The 16,973-nt window shown below is 35.5% G+C and overlaps 1 protein-coding gene across 13 annotated transcripts in view; it reads left to right on the top strand.

Moving 5' to 3' along the window:
• Positions 1 to 16,973, top strand: part of LOC116844569 (kazrin) — a 315,333-nt gene that overhangs the window by 108,167 nt on the left and 190,193 nt on the right. For 2 of the 13 annotated variants that reach the window (XM_032816267.1, XM_032816266.1), the window contains exon 1: positions 14,339 to 14,916. The exons of 5 other annotated variants lie outside the window; for them this stretch is intronic. In XM_032816267.1, the coding sequence (XP_032672158.1) occupies positions 14,879 to 14,916 (38 nt within the window). In that variant the 5' untranslated portion in view covers positions 14,339 to 14,878. Of the gene's footprint in view, positions 1 to 3,289; positions 4,346 to 14,338; positions 14,935 to 14,961; positions 15,203 to 16,973 lie in introns of those variants that run through there. 6 more of the 13 variants (XM_032816278.1, XM_032816269.1, XM_032816271.1 and 3 more) reach the window with 6 other exon arrangements.

Here is a 16,973-nt window from a genome sequence, read left to right as displayed (position 1 = left end):
TGAGCGTTCAGTACATTATCTAGTATATATGAATAGTACTAAATATGCTTAGAGTATCAAATATAATTATTAACTGTCTGATAATAATTACAAAATAATTGGTAAACCAAAACTTTATTTAATTGATTCAGTTGAATGGTTTGAAACAATACCAAATAATTTGATAATAATTACTAGATAATTTGACTATTACCAAAATATTCAACCATTACATATACTTATTACACAATATGGAAAATATTACTAAACAAAACAGTTCTGTTTTACAAATTGTTTGATGATACATACTACATACACTGAAAACTCATTTAGTTGAGTTAACAAAAAATTGGTTAAAATAAGGTAAAACAAATGTTTTGGTTGTGAGAACCAATATTTGGTACTTTGAACCAAAGGTTTGATTTTTTGAAACAAAAATGAAACAAGTTTAGTTTCAGAGAATCAAATATTTGATAGAAAGAACGAAATTTTGACCCTCACTGAAACATTTGTTCGACCCTATTTTAACCAAATTTTGGTTAACCCAACTAAACGAATTTTTCAGTGTACACATAAATTAATAATAATCACCAGATTTTAGTAATAGATATTAATCTTTATTGAGATTATTTACTGATACTTAACAAATTATTTGATTACATTCACCTACACTATGTTTAACTGAAACTATTTTACCAAAGTATCTGGCAACTATTATCCAGGCTTGATGATTATTATTAAACCTTTTCTTCAGTGTAGTAACTTAAACATTCCGTTCGGACGGAGAGAAGGAGAATTAAAACTCGCGGTTTATCGGAATTGCACTTTTCTTTCGTGGAACCAATCGTAGCGGGTTTAATTAGAAGGTTCTTCGCGAGGCGGAGGATCGCGGTTATTTGGGTCACGAAGAGCGCGCACCGAGAGGCGTCTCATGAAAAATTTCATTAACTCCGCGACCCATCTCTCGCTTTCGTCGCGTCTATGGAGGAGGAGGAGAGCGAGTGAGCAAGAGAGAGAGAGAGAGAGAGAGAGAAAGAGAGAGGGAACGGGGTACGAAATAGGCGAAGGATAAAGAATTTACGAAGGCCGATTCCGCGTCGAAAGTCCGAAGACACGTCGAAGTCCGAGGATATACGCGCCCTGCATTATTCAGGGCGAATCGTATCGTCGTGCCTGCTTCTTCGCGATCCTGCTTCCCCATAGCCTCTCGTCGCGATCTAGGCCCCCCGCGTCCTTGATCCTTCGTCCCGAACGCGCTGCCGTTTCCTCGCACGAGCGGAATTCCCACGAGCTTATTGGAAAAGCATCGTCCCGAGAGGCCAAAGTTTGGCAGCGTACCTCCTGAACTCCTCCACTCAAGATAAGGGCGGCAGATCAGCCAACCCCCATCGGGTCGACCGCGACACAGCGACCTCGATGAGTTCGCGAATTAATGCGCACAATAATGAACTTCTCGCGACGTTTCCAATAACTAATTCCTTAGTCGCGAAGAAGTAGGGTTGATTTGCATTCTGTGAGAGTTATCTGAGGCAATATAACAAGTAACTTTCCCTAAGTGATACATGTTTATCTTTTTATCTTTTGCGGTCTAATTCAGAGAAATTCAAACAATGATAATTTGTGCTAAAAAATAGTTCAATATTAATTAGATCGTTTATATAAGGTATTTATCACATTTTCTTGTTTAAAATAAAACACCTTATATAAGTCTTGAACTAATTTTTTTTAGCATAAATTATCGTCCTTTAGGTTCCTAAATCAGACCGCAAAAATGAAAAAAACCGCAAAAATGAAAGTGATCGGCCTGTGTAGCAACTTAAAAAAAGTTACTTAAAAAGCAAAGTGGAAAAGAGAGTGACTTTTTAACACTGACAAAAAGATGTTTGGTGTTTGTAATTATAATCACATAGAAAAATACTTACTATAAATTATAGTCAAGAAAGCATTTTTTAATTAAATTTTACTATAATGTTAGTGATAACAACCTTATATGCATATTATTACTACCACTGTAAAAAATCTGATTGGGGTCGAAAATAACTATAATTTTAGTTAAATCGATCATTTTTTTTCTCTCAGTGAAAGAATATCTCCTATTATTTAATCCTTTCACGTTATACGTTTTTCCTAAATTGGTCCTTTCAACACACAAATCTTCATAAATTTACTGTATTTCTTAGTTTCTTCAATTATTTAAAATGTCTACACGATTCCGAGAGCGGTTACTTTTTTTTAAGTATATTAAGTATATTCTAAATAAGTATATCTAGATTCTTTTTCTCTTTTTTTGTATTACTATTTTCTCGAGAAATTTCGAGAGAAAAATAGAATACAAAATATATATAATTTGCATTTACTATAAGTTAAAAAAATACACACATCGGTTTAAGTAAAAGAAATTTAATATTTTACCACAAAATTTTTCCAGATATGTCCACTTGAGGAGTTAATGTTTGATCTTTTTATTTGCGCGCAAAAAATAATGGAAACATTACGATTGATCTGTTTCGCGAAAGAACACGAACAATAAAAAACATCGCGACGTACTCTCTGATAAGTTTCTCTCGTTTCTCCGGTTTTTCCTTTGCATTAACACGAGCGAAAATTCGAGTTAGCGCGAACAGTTGCAGGCCATAAACGGATTGGGTACTTAACTGTAGCGCGGGAGATCGTTTGGCGAATCGAGCACGAAGGAAAGTATCACGTATCCAAGGTAGCGTAAACAGTAGTTTGCGTAAACCGCTCTTGGATTCTGTAGTTTGTGTAACATGCCGTTACGGTTCCCTCCCGCGATACCAAGTGTACTTTACGGTAATCGTTATCGCACATTTGTCACCGTAAAGACTTTTCTAAGATCGCGTTAAATTAAATCGTTCTATTCGCGAATCGAAATTGTACTACATTAATTCTAAACATTTCACTAAATTTGAGAAAATAACAATGTACAAGACATCGTTCTTTGACAAATTCATTGTTCTTGTTAGAAATGACAACTTACTATCACTCTCTCCTTATTGAGGTTTAACGAAAAAAACATTAGAAAATATATTATTTCATACTCGATTATTTCAATATTCCAGAATTTAATCTTTATCTTTTACTTCAACAAGCAATGCATTACACACAAAAGAAATACACACTGAAAGAATAAAAAATATCTAAAAAATAAAAAAATATTTATCGGAAACTAATAGCATATTTATTTATACTAATATATAAAATATTTCTTTAAAAAAAATATTCTATTTCTCAAAACCTTAATGTTTCACGAAAAACGTGAATGAAATTGTTTATTCTATTCAAATAAATTAATTTAAATTTAAGTATGTTATTAATATATACCAAATAAGCAATGTTTATTTTTTAAATATTTTTGCTCAGTATATATAATCATCTTTAGCGGAATTCTTTTTTGTTATAGCCTTAAAGGGGTTATTCTAAAACCAAAAGGAAAATACTAACATTTAAAAAACTCTAATTAGAAAGTGCTATTTCTTGTCCCAAAGTGCTAATCCCATGTTCTAAGTGAAAATTTTTACCGTAAGAATATTCTTCTTTTAATGAAGAGGAATAATATCATGCATAGAATATTTTTCTCTTAGCTTTAGAAAAATCTTCTCGAAGCCATGTATAAGAGAATTTCTCTGAAGATGAGATTTACATTTTTTGGGTGTAATTATGTTATCTACCTAACTGCAGATATATTATATGTAATAAGCAAATATTAAAAATAATCCAATAAAAATTAATGGATAAATAATACATACAACAACCTTCCCTTCCTTAAAATATTTTTATCTTTTTTATTTGAAAATTTCGGTAAGCTATAGAGATTAAAAAAGAAGTAGTTGTAAGTCGCCAGACACTCAATGAAACGTACGAATTGATCAGAAATGCAGCGTTAATTAATATCAATATGTTAATTTCTATACGATCGTCGAATGTTACGGGCGACACTTCCGGTACATACATGTGTGCGACGTCCGGAATGTTTTGATCGTCGTAATGTCTCGGTCACACAGCGCAATGTTTATTCACTGACGACAGTTGGCGGCTTCGTTCTTCTTGTTGATTGTTTTGATATTCGCGTACGTCGTGCACTTTTTCGTGAACGAGTTATTACGTCTCGAGTCGGCGAACGGGACACATGTCACGCGACGCGGAACACGTGGATTGGTGTTAGTTATACATAGTTTACAATCTCGCCGACTCTTAAAATATTTAATGCCGGCTCTCGCCGGCGATAATCGTGTTAATTAACATGCGTTTCTTCGATCGAATCGTATCTGCGCGAGTGTCAGTGTCAATGCCAGTGTCAGTATTACGACGGAATATCCGGAATAGCAGGGAGCGGAATGCTGAAACGGTAAGTTAAGACGGAATGCATGTGTATATTTCTATATTTCCGACGTTAATGAAAAAAAGTAATAATTACGAGATTACGAAAAAACGAAATTATCTTATTTATTGCAAATTGTCTCGCTTATCCACACGGAAAGAAAAATATTCTTTACTTATATAAATATCTTACTTACGTAATGTATAATTATATAAATATCTTATTTAATATATAATTTCTATACATTTACTTGTACTAATATATACACTTACTTGTACTAATATATACATATTCTATCGCAAGATTATTAGAGTATGTTATACTAATATACATACTAAGAAAAAAAATTTTTTAATGAAAGAATATATTTTTCTAAAGCCGCGGGCATTGCTTTTTGTGACAACAATTGATTATCTAATTTAAACAAAAGGATTTTTGAGTAAATATTAAGTAAATATTGAGTTATTGGTACTTACCAAATCAATATATATTTTTTATTTTTCAGATATTTCTTCTCTCAGTATTAAATTATTTCATATTTGCTTGTCGTACATATTTTATTTGCAGTTAAACGTATTATATAATTAATATGTTTATTTTGAAATTCAGAGTGCAGATTAAATGCGAGTAGATTATGGCAATAGTCGAATTTGAAAAAAAATATATTTTTTTAAATTTTAACACAGAAAAATAAGATTGGTTAAATAAAGCACATTTATGGTTAAATATAAACAAATCAAAAATTCCGTTAGTTCCGAAATTATCAGAATTTTATTCAAGTTAACAAGATTTTTGGTTGATTAAAATAAAATTCTGATTCATTAAGCTGAATTTCTTGATTCGTTTAAGTTTTACGAGAAATTTTCTCAATCCAATTAAACGTTTTTCCTGCAAACATAGAGAAAACCGCGGGAGATAGCCATTTAAGGTAGCATCAAAAGCAATAATCTACATAGTGTTATCTATATAGTGTTATATATCGTGACTTTCCACCTATTCTTCAAATTAATAAAATGTGTAGAGTTAATGCACAACTAAAATTTCGATTCAAGATTTTAGTCATTTTACTAAAAACATATTTTTGTATTTGGAACCAAAATACTTGGTACAATATAGTTATGTATTTTTTACTTACGTCAAGTACATGTATTATTGAGAAAGTAAAACACATAGTGGCAATTAAATTCGTTTAGATGCAATTATCAAATATTTGATTGATCATTTTAACTAAATTATGGTCACCAAATTTTCAGTTTCAACAAAATCCTTTTTTCAGTGCGCGTAGAAACGCTTGACGGACATTTTTCGTTTTTCACTTTGTCGTACTCCAATACAAATATGCAAATAGTATAAAATTGCGATCGCAACGTAACATCTCCATCAATATATTCGCATAAAAGAGTGTGTAATAAAATTTATGCTCCGATAATATCTCGGCTATATTTTGATCTTTACATCTCAATTTTCCACAACTCACGATTGTCGTCGATAGATCGTCACAAATAGCGATTTCTTTGTCGGGCAAACTATTTGCGATATCTGTTATACCGTGAGATTGGCGCGACGCCAATGCAAACCCGATTCCAACAAAGCCCCCGTCCATCGATAGCGCGTATTATGACACTGCGAGACACTTTCTCGCCCTTTCAACCGTTTCACAATGCCGCGCACAATTTTTCACTTGCCCGACCGGCCTTCTGACCCTGCCAAAAAACAACAGAAAATCGCGACGCGACGGAACACGAATCTATCGTGCCCTTTCAAATTGTTATCTTTCTTTCGATCACGATATTCCATTTAACATTAACTTATTTATACTTTGAAGCCTGTATCTTTCCTTTTATTTTATTTAACTTGCAGCATTGTCAAGAGATTCTTTTTAGTACCTACAAGTAACATTTTGTATATTTCCTGCAATTTAAAGGCGCTAATTAGAACTGCTGTTTCTATGTTTATTAAACATACAATATATCTGTATATTTTTACAATATACAATAATATAATTATATTAAACATACAATATATCTGTATATTAAATCTCTGAATATACATCTGTATATTCTTCAGAAAATACAGATGTTGAGATGTTCACGTCGAAAATAGAGCTAAAATTTCGACTTGAGCTCTCTCTCTCTCTCTCACTCTCATGCCTCCTCTTTCTTCTTTTCTTTCTAATATACTGTCATACTCTCATTCACTCTTTTTTTCTCTCTTATACTCTTATTCTCTCTCATTCTCTCACTCTCTTACACTCTCATTCTCTCTCTTTTTCTTTTTTCCTCTCTTATTTATCCCCACTCTTCTCGCTGCGGGGGAGGGGCGAGAGACATAATTTGCATTCGATTTTGTTGAGGCAGCTTTATTCATAGTGCGTTGCTTAGCACACACACGAACTTTTCATACGCGGGGCTTTTGATTTTCTTTATCGATGCAACTTTGAGTTTCCTTTGTTTTTGCGAGGTAATCACCGCACAAAGTGCTAATGGGCACGATCCGTTCAGCATGTACGGAGGAAAAGGGATGATTATAATATCACCGCTACCCGGATATCCGTGCACGATATTAGTCGACGCATTGCGAAGGACATGCGGACTTTTCGCTAATTACGCCATCGTCCGGCGAATTATCACGGCTCGACATCTTCGGTATGCCTCTCGCGAATATTTAAGCGTCGCGCATGCATTGAAAATTTCTTCAAAATCTAATGAAATATGCGCTAAAAAACACAATTCCTATAAAGGCCGATTTTAAAGGCAAGCCTAATAGAAATTTGATGCAGTTTTCGAGCAATTACTAAACAGTTACATCAACTTTTGTTCAGTAACTAAAGAGTAAGACTGCTTGCGATCTCAATCAAGATGTAATGCTTTTCCTGCAGTTATTGTGCACGAAAGATGCACAAGATTTGAACTCATTTACTGAACAAAAACAGAACAGAGAGAATGGACCAAGAAGTATTCAACTGATTCATAATCAAGTTATGCTGCTCATGAAATAGGCAGATTTGTCCTAATATTTATTTTTGCACGCTTCTTCTCTAAATATTTTGAAGTAAAATTTTACTCAAAAAGTAAAATGACAACTGAGTCACTCGAATTTGATTTATTTTTTAATCCTTTAGAAAGGATGTTCTACTCCATTTCGTTGAATGAATATTTTCTTTCAAAATTGGAGAGCGAATTTCATGTATTTTATCGTCAAAGGAACATATTCATTTTAATCGATTGAAACATTCGCTTATATGGAATCTATTCTAATCTTGAGTGAAATCTTTACATTACAAATCCGAGCGTGTTATTTTTTAACGCATAAGCATGTAATTGCCCGAATCCCTTTCTACATGTTTCTTACCGTCTCAAGTCTCAAGTAATTTAACACGCTTAAAAGTATAAAATTCTAATTTATACATTATAAACGTATTGAATGATGCGATTTAGAACTGCAAGAGACGTGTGAGAAAAGTTTCAATCAATCACATACTTATGTGTTTAAGAATAACACACTCGGATTTGCAGTATACTCTTATGGCAGTATTTCGTATGGCAGTATTTTCACTATCAAGCTTCGAGTGAAAATACTGTCATTTTTCACTTATTTTGAGTGAAATTTCATTCTGGGAAGTTTAGAAAAAAATTGAAAAATTGTTATGCTAATAAAAATCATAGCGCAGGAAATTTTTAGTACGTGATATGTATTTTCTCATATTTTTTGCCTTTTACGTAACACAACCGTCAAATGTATGTGTGACACATATTCTTTTACCTATTCTTATACACGGAAAAGACAGTGTGATTGGCCCACATGTAAATCAAATTCAATGGTAAATACGGAACATTTAATTATGTGGTTGCTGGCGACCACAGAGCATTTGTTGAGTTACAGTGGTAACACACACTCTGATTGGTTGTTCCAACTAACCAGAGTGTATCCATGGTAAATATCGCCCGAACAGATTTCTGGTTGCCATGATCAGATTATGTGCAACTACATTCATATAATTAATATACTAAAGTAACTGAGTCATATCAACCAACATATTATCATCAATATAAAAATAACTAGAGCTATGCAACTGTGCCGCTGTCAACTGAATACTTCTGGTGCACCATATCTTTTCTTTTCCGTGTAGTTGTACTATTTTATCAGACTTTGAGTCTGAGCAATCGTGACAGTTTTCATTTGTGTTATTATCATCAGAATAATTTGATGTATTCTCATTGCATTGGAATTCTATGTTATTAACGTATACCCTATCTGGCCTTTGCTCACTTTCATATCTATTCTTGTTTGTCATCTTTCGACAGGACTATATTAATATTGTTAAATACTACATATTTCCTTCAAATTTTTCTCCCTTGCTATATACTTTTCTACATATTCGCACAATTTTAAGCTCTTTTATAACAGTATGAATAAACATGTTTCAAATTTATTCACGATAGATATTATGATACACGCACATTTTAATTTGAATTAATATGACAGATGTCTTGAAAAGAATCAGTCCTCATATTGTACGGTATAGTGTTTCAACCACTGAATAAAATTCTATCAAGTTCTCATCCAGTTTCACGCAGTATTTTCATAGCTAATAAAAACGCATTAATATTAGACTATAATTGAGTGTACGTTTACGAAAATTGCATACATCTCTACCAGGAAACGCTTTCAGGACGTCTTTTGAAAATTCGTTTTTTAAAAATTTAACTCGCGATAACTCGACAAGGATAATTGGTTGTCGATTGCGCTAATCGCGGGCTCCTATAAATTTTTCATGGTTCCTATAATCGGAAATGAAATGCACAAGGGCACGTAGTGTCCTTTGTGTTCGAGAAGCTTGCCTCGCGCTCGCTGCTTTTCCCAGCCCCGCAATTTCGAGCATGAAATGTAGATTCTTGATAAACACCATCTGGCTGTTTAGACTTAACACCGCGTGTACGCACTCGTGTAGCTTTGTTCTCTTCGTTGCTTCAGCGCGCGCGCGCGCGTTGATCCGAAAAACCGCGTGGCAAGCACGTCGCAAGAGATATCACGTTCGCAATATTCTGCGACTCATTAGTATGCGACGACACGTGAATCACCGCGCGCTTTTTTTTCTATTTTTTTTTTTGCGGAATTGCCGGAGAAAATTCTGCATTTTTATTCGCGGTGTCCACATCTTCCGTTGCATCTCGAATTGCGGTCAGAGTGAAATAGAGATTCTATGAGAAAGATAAAATAATATAAGATATATTCGAACAAGAGACTTTCATCTCTGTACACATAGAAAAATACGTAATACGTTGCATTCAAACAAACTCGTTTCGAGTGTTTCATAAGTTTACATATCCGCAAATCTATTATCACAGTTCGTCGGAAGCATCATATTTATCCAAAATATTCATAAATCTTAGTAAGTTTAGCATTTCAATGAAGAATATTAAATTAAAACAAAAATTTGATTTTTCTACTATACAGGTGAACAAACTTTTCTTTCCATAAAGTTTTATGATAATTTTGTACATTAAGAAAAAAGATATTTGAAAATTTATTTGTAAGATATAAAGTTTATACACAGAAACAAATATTTTTCGCAGAAATAAATTCTATATCCTATAAATATAAATAATTTCCAAATATCTTTTTTTTGTGTAAAGAGAATAAATTCTTTTATATACATAATTGGCTGTAATAAGAATGATCCAAAGCCAAAATTATGATTTTTTAGTTTTTCATGCCAATGGATAGTCCATATGTCTTTCTACATAAAACAAAAAAGATCCAGATCTTATGGGCGCTTAAATTAACTAAAAAAACATTTTTTTATTTTCTACTGGTTGCACCGTTTTTTACTAATTCCATTCATTTCTTAAGGATTAAGTTTGTCAAAAAATGCCCTTAAAGAGAAGAAAATTGGCAATGCTTGACTTTTTGAACGATTGAGAATCTTAGTTCTCTCTTTCTACTCTGTCTACACTTTTCAAATTATGTATGTCAAATGTTTACCTTCATTTCTCTCGAAACGTAAGTCGGGTCATTCTTGTATAACTATGTCAATTATGAATTACTCTCAAATTTGTGATGAGGATATTTCAAGACTATTATCAGAAGAAAATATTCTCTGAAAATATTCTTTGAAGAAAATATTATTCTTATCTCTTTCGAGATAGCTATTACTCAAATGAGGAAAGGTGAACTGAGCAGTCGTTTTTCTTAGCAGTATAATGATATTTTTCCGAGTGTGTGTGTAAAACCATGAGAAAAAACCCGGGAAACCTTCCCTCCTCTGAACAGACTATCATGTGCATGAACTGTTATCACTCGTCAGTGTACTCAGGCTCTTCCGTTCACGCGCCGTTCGCGAATGCACAGTAGATACCTATTTCGCACTTCGATTTTAATTGAGATAAATGCATCACTCGCTCACTCGTGCATGCGTACCGCGATAGCGTATCAATAAAATTTCACGTCCGAGACAAACAGGAGGCATGGGCGTTCATTTATTTTTACGGTAAATACGTACTTTGAATCGCGCGCTTGATCCCAAATTAATTCGCGAATAGCGGTATGAATTCGCAATTTCACTCCCGTCAATGCGGCGAGTCCGTTTTGTGAGGAAAAGTATCGCGCGTATACGTTAAATATTGATGCTGCGTATCGCGCGCAGCTTTTGCGATCAATCGCCAAAATAAAAACTCCCGTGTACAAATGTGCGTGCGCGCACGCGTGTTTTCGGTGCGTGTATCATCACAGGTATAACGCATTGTTTATCGTCGGGGTAGTAGATACCTCGGCCTCGGCCAGCACCGGTCGGCTCAGGTGTTTCGTGGCGCACGGCGATGCTACTTTTCCGATACAGGCCCGGCACCCGAGGTCGCATTAAAGCCGAGCATCTGCTCCTCGAAAGGGTTAAAAGCCGCCGCGCTTTTATTAAAATTTACCATTGCGCGTGATATAATAGAGACTCCTTCTCAGTCCCACGCTGGAAGCTTTCTGCGATTATTTCTAAGTTTGTCGCATAAATTTCAGCACCTGCCATGTGACGCACAGCCCGTTAAATTTTGCAAAATAACGAGCGCCACTCGAGCCACAAGGGAGGGCTATAATTAATGCGGAACGTAAGTTCATATCGCGATCGTATCGCAGAAAATATGTAGAGTGCTTTGACCCTTTATTCCGTGAACTTTTTATTTCCATCGGCAGAAAAAGAGAGGGTGAGGGAGGTGCACATCCTTTAAATTTAGAAGGTATTATTTTAACCCGATGTGTGTCTTGTCAGAAATAATCATTTATATAAATGCAGGAATATATATGCGCAGAGTAATAAACTAGAATCAGGCAGAAATTATGTATCATGTTAGTGATAACAAAGATCTGTCATTTTTCTATTAAATTTTCTCATAGGTAGTTTGGTTTTAAAATAGGAAAACAGAAAGTCTTCTCGTTAGACGTCTACAGAAATTATCAATTCGATATTGTTTATTTTCGTAAAAATGATTAATCCTTTGAAATAGGAAATGGGGAAATGGTTTTTTATTTTAAAAGAAATGCAGAAAATCCTCGTTTCATGCATACAAAAGTATCGAGTTTGTGTTGATTATTTTATTCGAAGAATAAAATAGAATAAAATCTTCAGAGTTATATAGTTTCATTTTCTGTTCAGATACTTTCTAATTGGATAAATCGATTTTTAAAATTTTTTAAAAGGAAAATAGGAAATTCTTCGTTAGATATCTAAAAAAATGTGGTGTTTATTTTGTTAGAAATGACCAATCTTTCGAAATTGGATAGCTACATTTTCTATTTTGTATAACAAATACGACAAACTTTTTGCACCAACCTAACGTTTCATAAAAACAGAGAGATCAGGAGATATAATCGCGTGTGTCGCGATGCACGACGTGATATGTCAGTCCATTGACAGATCGGCGCAACGCGGCAATAATCGCAGGAAAATCGCCAGGCCATTATCACGCTCTCATTGCGGGCCCTTCCGTACGTGTCATTCTCTCGTCAAACGACCTTCCCCACATAAACTTTCACGATTATCAGGACACAATCTATGATGGAAACTTTACAATTCTTTTAATTATATTGATAAAGTAAATTATATTGGTGAAGTAAACCCAAGTTGAAATTTTGGCTCTGTGTTAAACCTTGAATTCTATGACGCAATAAATATAGGAGCTAAGTTAGCAAAGTAGGTTTAATTTTAATGATACGATTTACTCCTAGTTTGATTCTGATGATATTCGAAATTTTCTTTTTCACTCTTTTTAGCGTCAAACTAGGTGTTGAATGAAATAGTAAGGCTGAAAGTAGGATCAAAATTTCGACTCGAGATACTGTATTGAATGGATTGTTTTGTGCTAAAGTAAATACACAATAAACATATTATTAGATTAGTAAGAACCAGCGTAGGGGGGGGAGAGCGAATTTTTATATTTACCTAGAATTAAATACATTGTATTGAAATAATTGTTAAATTTACATTATATATTAATGTAAATTAATGTGCCAAAAGTTATATTTAGACTTTCATATTACATTTAACATAACATATTGTTTGAAGCAAATTTTTATCATTTTTTTTTTTGCATTTCAGTCATATTTCTATTTCATCGTTTTATATGATAAATATGAATCAATCATAAGGAAATCAGTGTTTCGTGATATAATGTATTTAAAGTTGCTGCAAAGTTTATGATAGACTTTCACGATTATCACGACATGAGACACACACACAATCTATAATAAAAACTTTATAATTCTTTTAATTATATTGATGAAGTAAATACATTGTATTAAACTGATTGTTAAATTTACATCATACAAAAATGCAAATTTTTTGTCGTATTAATGCAGCAACAAATATGCCAAAAGTTGCATTCAGATTTCCATATTACATTTAAATCTCCTTGCATCTTGCCGCGACTATGTTGAATTTGTGACGTCACAAGCAAGGAACGACGTACTGACGAAAATTGCGTGCTATTTCTAAATGAGGATAAGTATGGACCAACGAGCACTTGAGATTGCTTGAACATATTTGTAAAATTGTCCAAAAGGTATCCCTTTCCTCTGACGATTAATAAATAGTCCTATAATAAATGATGAAATGAGGCATGCAGACAAAACTGACTCATTTCATCATTCCACATGTCTCACTATTTACTATACGACTATTTATCATTATATGTGGGAAAGAGATATCTTTCGGACAATTTTACAAGTGTGTCCAAGCAATTTCAAATGTTTTTTCGTCTATATTTATTTTTATTCAGAAATGGCATGCAACTTTCGTCAATATATATGTGTGTGTATCATTCCTCGCTTTTGACATCACAAATCCGAGCCGGCAAGGTATAACGGAGCTTTAACATGATATATTGTTAGGGACAAATTTTCATTCGTTTTTTTTTCGCGTTTCTTTCATATTTCTATTTCGTTATTCTATGTGATAAATGAGCGCAATCTGATCAGTCATGAGAGACTTGATGTATCGCGATTTCATACACTTAATACTAAAAGGATCAAAGTGATCTATTGACCACCTAAATATAAAAACTGTCATATTTTTTATGTTCCATTTTTTCCTCTTAGAATCCCATGACCTTTTCTGACTTTTCGTCATCATTATGCACGGCTAAATAAATTGTAATGACATTTGTCTAATTCTAATTTGTCTCCGATAAGTGATCAATAGACCACTTTCGGTCTTTTTAAATATCCACAATTGCCAGTCCTTTTAATGCTGTGAAGTTTGCGCACATCAGCCTATCGGGCTCTACTTTTCGCTCGTGCTCATCGAAATAAACGACTGGCGGTGCACCGTCACCCCGGCAATTCGTTGTCTCGCACCCGGCCGACCAAAACGTCGGGCGCAGGATGCGTATAATGACAATAATAACGGCAAACAATAATGACCTCGTGGGGCAGAAGTCGTTCTTCCTGCTCAGACAGCAGATTGCTCGGCGTGGCCTCGCAACCGGGCTCCGCCGGTTCTGCTACCTTGAGGGCCCCCTGAAACGAGAGGGTCCCTCCCCACCATGGGGCCCCATGGAGGGCCTGCTGCTCGCAGGTCACAGCAGACGCTGTCGCTGCGGTCCGCCGGTTCTCGTATCCTCTCCAGTCGGTAGTGAACCGGTGTCGAACGACTACGCGCGTGTTCTCGGGCCGCTCGAAGCCGTGTCCGTTGCGCTCCGGGGGTTTCCGCTCCGGCAGGAACAGAGAAAGAGAGGAGGCGGGCCGCGGTGTAACGCGAGGACCGGCTTCGCGTAAAACTGCCGACGACCTTCGACCGTCGAGTCGCGTCGCGTCGCTTTCGCCAGAAAAGCGGGCAGAAGAGTCCCGTCGTCTTCGGACTTCACTTCTACCTGCGCCACGGTGGCGCCGGATGGAAGTGGACTCCGTCGAAGAGGTCCGGCCGCGATAACGCGCGTGACCGACCACGAGGCCCGGGCACGACCAGCCAGCTCCTCCTCGTCGGTCCACGGCGACCAGTTCGGCCGGAGGTATCCCGCTTGGCGGAGTGCTAAAAGCGGAGCGCGCGACCGGCGAGAGGAACGACGCGCCTCCCCCATGCCGCATTTGAAGTTCTTGCAGTGCACAGTGCCGAAGTGAGAGAGAAGGCAACGGTGAATATACGGTGGCAGTGCCGCTCCTGCGCTTCGCGTCTTCGCGCGCTAATCGGCCTTTCGCGAGATCGGGAAAGCCGCGCAAAGCTCTGCGACACGTCCTCCCGACTTCTCGATACCCCAGCCGCGAGTCGCGTCGCGAAAAGTGCAGCGAAGTGGACGACGAGCGTGGGCGTCGAGCGGGTAGATTGTTGTTGCGCTCAGTTGCATATCGAGGAACATTGCACGACCTTCGGAGCTGTATTGATTCAAGTGTCGACGACGATGGGTAGGGATCGAGTGAGCACGTTCACAGAGATGATCGCGGGTCACTCTTGCGATAGTATCCCCGCGCAGTTTGCATGCGAAAAATTGAGCAGAAGGAGTAAACAGTTCTTTTAGTTTTTAATTGCCTTGTCTGCTATCTGGAAATGTTTTACTTTTCACATTCAATACAATACATATCAAAAGAAATTCGGTCCATGTGATTGAATGATTTTGTTGTCGGAGGATTAGACGATTGTAAGAATAGAAATATTTCTCTAGAAAGATTCTATTCCAATCAATTGTTCTCAGGTGTTTCAACCGGGTTTTCACGCAAGCAAATGTTCAGAGGAATTTTTTTCAGTCGAGACAACAGAAGTGCCCACGTAAACAGGTGCACAGGGAAAAAATTCCAGTTCGAGTAAACGGGAACCAGACGAAAAATTCGCTGACGAAAAATAGTATCTCTGTTGCAGTGGCTGAAAATGTTCGTCTGAATGTTCAGCTATATTGAAGCTCGGCTAAGATAATTGAAAGCAATTGGCTGAGCAAAAACACTTCCTACAAGAATCTTTCTGTTACCACAACTGAAGTTTTCATTTGCTCCTCCCAAGTAACAGAAAATTCAGTTACATTAACGGACTTGCATCTTCCGTGTGTACATAAATTTGGCAGCCGATTTGCAAAGGTTGCACCTCTTACGAGTGGTTCAGACGTCACTCATATTTATCACATAGAATGACGAAGTAGAAATGCGAAGGAAATGCGAGAAAAATTATTAAAACTTACTCGAAGCAAAATGTCGTGTAAAATGTAATATGAAAATCTAGGTGTAACTCTTAGGAAATTTGTTGCTGCGTCAGTACTACGAGAAATTTATTATCTTTGCATAATGCAAATTTAATAATTATCTCAATACACACATACACACTATATTTGCGCGCTTCATAAATATAATTAAAATAACTGTAAAGTTTCCATGATCGATTGTCTCATGTCGTGATCATTGATAATCATGATTGATCGTGATTGATAGTCATGAAAGTTCATTTGGATAACTCGTTACCGAGTTTTCGTTTGATTAACATTCCGGCATACACATATCGAGACTACCTTTCACTGCATATTATATCAAATATGTATTTTTTATTATGACACATATATGATTTATAATTATACCATAACATATTATATATATACACAAAATGAGTCACGTAAGGTTAGATTCTGAAATATCTGTTGCTTTTTATATTATATGGAAAAATGTGCTGGAAATAAATTGTGCAATCGGAAGCAATGTTCGATTTAACCGATTAAAATATTCTTTGACTGAAATAGTCAGTAATCTAAATTAACCAATTAAAATTTTCTTTGACTAGAATAACTAGCAAATCAATAATCCAAATTAATCAATCTTCACACGTATAATCGAGAATAATTTAATCGATTGTTGAGAATAATTATTAATCAGTGTATAATTGATCACATAAAAGTTTTATTAATAATTTGTTTCGTCAATCAATGAAATTGTTTGTATCACTTGCAACCTTTGCAAATCGACTGCCATATTTATGTACACACGGGAGATGCAAGTCCGTTAATGTAACTGAATTTTCTGTTACTTGGGAGAAGCAAATGAAAAATTTAGTTGTGACAGAAAGATTCCTGTAGGAGGTGTTTTCGCTCAGCTAATTGCTCTCAGTTATCTCAGCTGAGCTTCAATATATAGATATAGCTTTATGTATGACGATTGATTAATTTCGATTATTAATTTGCTGATTACTCTAGTCAAAGAA

Source organism: Odontomachus brunneus, unplaced genomic scaffold (genome assembly GCF_010583005.1).
Source record: "Odontomachus brunneus isolate Ranch 3 - 2012 unplaced genomic scaffold, Obru_v1 Obru_scaffold_042, whole genome shotgun sequence".
In the NCBI taxonomy this organism is placed as follows: domain Eukaryota; kingdom Metazoa; phylum Arthropoda; class Insecta; order Hymenoptera; family Formicidae; genus Odontomachus; species Odontomachus brunneus.
The sequence above is the reverse complement of the archived record's forward strand: the minus strand, read 5'-3'. Positions and strand labels throughout refer to the sequence as shown.